We start from the raw sequence: 4042 nt of genomic DNA, 5'->3' as shown, positions 1-4042 counted from the left end.
ACTCTTTCCAAAGGCCTTAAAACACCCAACTAGAAATATTTTGTATCTTACAGATAATGGATCAAAGTTGCACAGCAATTCTGAAGCTAGTAACTCAAAGCTTCCTAAGGGCTTTAAATTTATCCTCATTAATATAAGTTATCTTGTAGAGGACCCATTAAATATACTCAAAGTTAATCTGTACAACAGCATAATCTGTCATTTACACTTAACTAATCCTGACTTCTCACCTTTCTAAATCTAATCCTTTTTGCAGGAAACACCCTTACTACCAATGTCACTTGCTACTGAGACTTTGTTACATGATCTATCAAACTAAATCAAATAATAATTTAAAAACATTTGTCAAAGTATATCAAAGTCACCTCTGCATGCAATCCTTTAAAAAGCAGAAGGCATTCTTACCTAAACAGAAAAGATTGACAAATCATTATTGGTCTTTCAACAGAACTTGCAGTATTCTGGCACGGTGAAACCTACTGTAACAAACTACTAAACATGGAATAAGTCTTACACAGGTGGAAGAGTATATTATACTTGAGAGCATTCAAAAGCACTGCATGTTTTCATTCCTAACATTTCTTCGCTACAAGTCATCCTTGACTCACTTTTGATAAGAACATCACAACTAAATTAAGGGCTCCAAAATTCAGAACTACTTTCTCTACTCATGATACATCCGTTTTTCCAAGTATTTTGCTGTTAGAATGTAGACACTATTGAAATAATTTATCTTCCTAACAAGCATCCTGTAAAAATAGTAGCATATTCACAGTTGCGTTAACTACTTGCTTCAACAGACCGATACCATACCTTTTATGAGAAGGCCAAATGCCAGGAGGACAGCGTTTCATACTGAACATATAAACTGCAGCTTCAGCAGTAGTGAAGAGACGACAGAAACACAGAAAAGAACAAACTACAACAGCAGACGCTGCTCTTCCATCCTACAAAAAAAATTGCAACTTTGTTATTAAACCTAGTGGAAAAAGCATTACAGAAGTTACTGAAGAACATGCTATCTCCTTTTTTAAGGTAATGAAGTCCAAGGCCTAGTGCACTCATTAGATTTGAAGTTTGCATCTGCATGTGAAATGCTTTAATTTCATTTCCACACAATACAAAAGATACTACGTATTACCTGCTTCCTCAAATGTGAGTAACTGCTTTGGCTTAACACTGTTTGAAATTTTCAATAGATGTTTATTACCTTACTATCACTAATACCCATTTTTAAGTTTGTTTCCTGGCTGCTACCTGAAGCCCCAGTTCAGTGCTATTTTTGGCTGATAACCATGGACTTCTGCTACAAAAGAAGTCCTAAGATTCAGAAAAACTAAGCCACACTAAACTCTTCAGTCTTCTGACTAAGACTGTCTGAGATTAATAGCTTGTCACGAAACTAACAGAAGGAAATTAAAATGCTGAATGTCTTTCTGCAGGGACCACAGCTAAACACATCCCAGGTTCACCCCTATGTTAGAGAAGACTGAAGATTCAGACAGATAGTGGCTGACAGAACAGGACCTCTCAAGTTCTTTTGCTAGCAACATGGAACAGATTTTTTTGTAGTCATTTGGTATGTAAGTGTGGAAGTGGGGAGGAAGGAAAGTTTTTCCTCAACTTGTTTTAACAGGCATTTCCTTCAAAGCCAGGCTTCTGTTCTAACTATTACTTAGACCAATGAAAAGAAGGCCTGCCAGCACCATAAGAGCCAGATCTTTACGGAGCAGTTCAGCAAAGCAATATTATTACTGCTGCTTTAACTAGCAAGCCCAATGATTTCCAGAAGTCACTAAACTAGTCTATGATTCTATGGGCTGGAGCCTGCCTTTCAGTTAAATTTCACAGATGGAACAAAAACATAGTCCCTATCCTGAGATGCCTACACTTAGGACAAAACATTAACGAACACCAGGGAAGAATGAAACAACACTGATCAGTTTGACAGTGACCTATGTACATTTGCATTACAAAGCCACTTCCTAATTAAAGCATCATACTGAGTGGAAAAAAAACACTGTAAAGTAGTCAGCAAGCAAGTCACAGCAAACCCTTTTCAACTGTGGCATGAAGTCAGAGGACAACTTAATAAGACTTTAAAGACCACTTTACAACCAGAAATATGGCATACAAAATAAAGAATCTTATTCATTAGTAAACAAATCTGATGACAGAACCCTGCTCTTCAGAAAAGCTTGGAAAGTTGCAGAATGGGAACAAAAGAAACATTCCCAGAGACCCAGAGATGAGCTGGTCAGAATTTCCATTTTTCCTTATATGCTTTTTACAAGGATGATTGGCTACCAAAATAAACAATCTTCAGGCATAAACAATCATTAAGGCAGCAATGAGAAACAATGATTGGAAAAAGCTAGATTTTGAGCCTAAGTTTTGTCCCAAAGCATCAAAAAGCTAAAGGATTTTTGCGTCTAAACTATTTTGAAATAAACTTTATAAAATAAATTAAACATAACTTTTCCTAGTGTGTGTATAATTACCTTAACTTGGTTCATTTAAACACAAGCCAAATCTGATGGAACACTTAAGCACACTTAAAGAGCTGCAGCATACCCAGTTGCAAGTTTCTTTGCCATTAAATTCCACCAAGATGATCTTGTACTCACACCTTCTTAAAAGCTGTGCAAGTTTTCAAGGATGACCACACCACTGCATGGCCCCAAATAATTACACAGAGCAAAGTGTTACTGCACATGTCCAGCCTCTGGCATACAGTCTTTATATCAACAGAACAGTATTGCAGTTAAAAACAGCTCCCAGTCATTGCCAGTCCAGAAAGACTTAACTGTAGCTGAAGCGCAGAGCTGCCATTTAAACCTTGTTTTTGACTAAGTCATTTAAACCAGTTTCAACTCAACTGGACAAATCACAATGTAAAAATTTAACAGTACACTGCATTATTGCAAACTTCTACAGTAAAAGATCAAAAGACCTACCTAGTTTCACCTTTACAAGGTGAACATTCTATCTCTACCAGACTAAGCACACTATTGCCCTTCTGGGCTGCAAGGACACATAGCTGGCTCATGTCCAGCTTCTCATCCACCAGTACCCTCAAGTCCTTCTCAGCAGGACTGCTCTCAGCCTGTATTGATACTGGTGGCTTCCCCAACCCAGGTGCAGGACCCTGTCCTTGGCCTTGTTGAACCTTATGAGGTTCACACAGGCCCATTGCTCAAAGCTTCCCCAGGTCCCTCTGAATGGCATCCAATCCCATCCCACAGGCATGTCAACCACACCACTCAGCTTGGTGTCACCTGCAAACTTGCTGAGGGTGCACTCGATCCCACTGTCTATGTCACTGATGAAGATATTAACAGTACTGGTCCCAATACAGACGCCTGAGGGACACCAATTGCCACCAATCTCAATTTGGACATTGAGCTGTTGACCACTAACACCTAAATGCAACCATTCAAGCAGTTCCTCATCCACCCAACAATCTATGCATCAATATACATCTCCAATTAAGAGAGAAGGATGTCATGGGGGACCATGTCAAAGGCCTTATGGAAGACCAGACAGACAACATCTGCAGCTCTTCCCTTGTCCTCTGATATGGTCACTCCATTATAGAAGGTCACGAGGTTGGTCAGGCAGGACCTGCTCTTGGTGAAGCCATGCTGGCTGTCTCAACCTCCCTGCCCTCCATGTGCCTTAACATAACTTCTATGAGGATCTGTTCCATGGTCTTCTCAGGCACAGAGGTGAGGCTGACAGGTCGGTAGTTCCCAGGGTCCTCCTTTGTATGCTTTTTAAAAATGGGTGCAATGTTTCCCTTTTTCCAATCTCTAGGGACTTCACCTGACTGCTCTGAGTTTTCAAATATCATGGCGAGTGGCTTGGCAACTACCTCAGCCAATTACCTCAGGGCTCTGGGATGCATCTCATCAGGCCCATAGACTTGTGTATGTTCAGGTTCCTCAGGTGATCTTGAACCTGATCTTCTCTTACAGTGGGAGGGACTTTGCTCCTCCAGTCCCTGTCTTGCAGTCCATCCACTCAAGAGGTGTGGGAAGAG

The 4042-nt window shown here is 40.1% G+C and overlaps 1 protein-coding gene across 1 annotated transcript in view; it reads right to left on the bottom strand.

Moving 5' to 3' along the window:
- GAK (cyclin G associated kinase) overlaps window positions 1-4042 on the bottom strand; it is a gene marked incomplete at its 3' end in the record, with an annotated part of 44987 nt that overhangs the window by 10744 nt on the left and 30201 nt on the right. Inside the window, exon 14 of the mRNA XM_010288137.1 lies at window positions 814-947. Coding sequence (XP_010286439.1) covers window positions 814-947 — 134 coding nt within the window. The remainder of the gene's footprint in view (window positions 1-813; window positions 948-4042) is intronic.

The sequence above is a fragment of the Phaethon lepturus genome, unplaced genomic scaffold, assembly GCF_000687285.1.
Source record: "Phaethon lepturus isolate BGI_N335 unplaced genomic scaffold, ASM68728v1 scaffold16150, whole genome shotgun sequence".
Lineage (NCBI taxonomy): Eukaryota > Metazoa > Chordata > Aves > Phaethontiformes > Phaethontidae > Phaethon > Phaethon lepturus.
The sequence above is the reverse complement of the archived record's forward strand: the minus strand, read 5'-3'. Positions and strand labels throughout refer to the sequence as shown.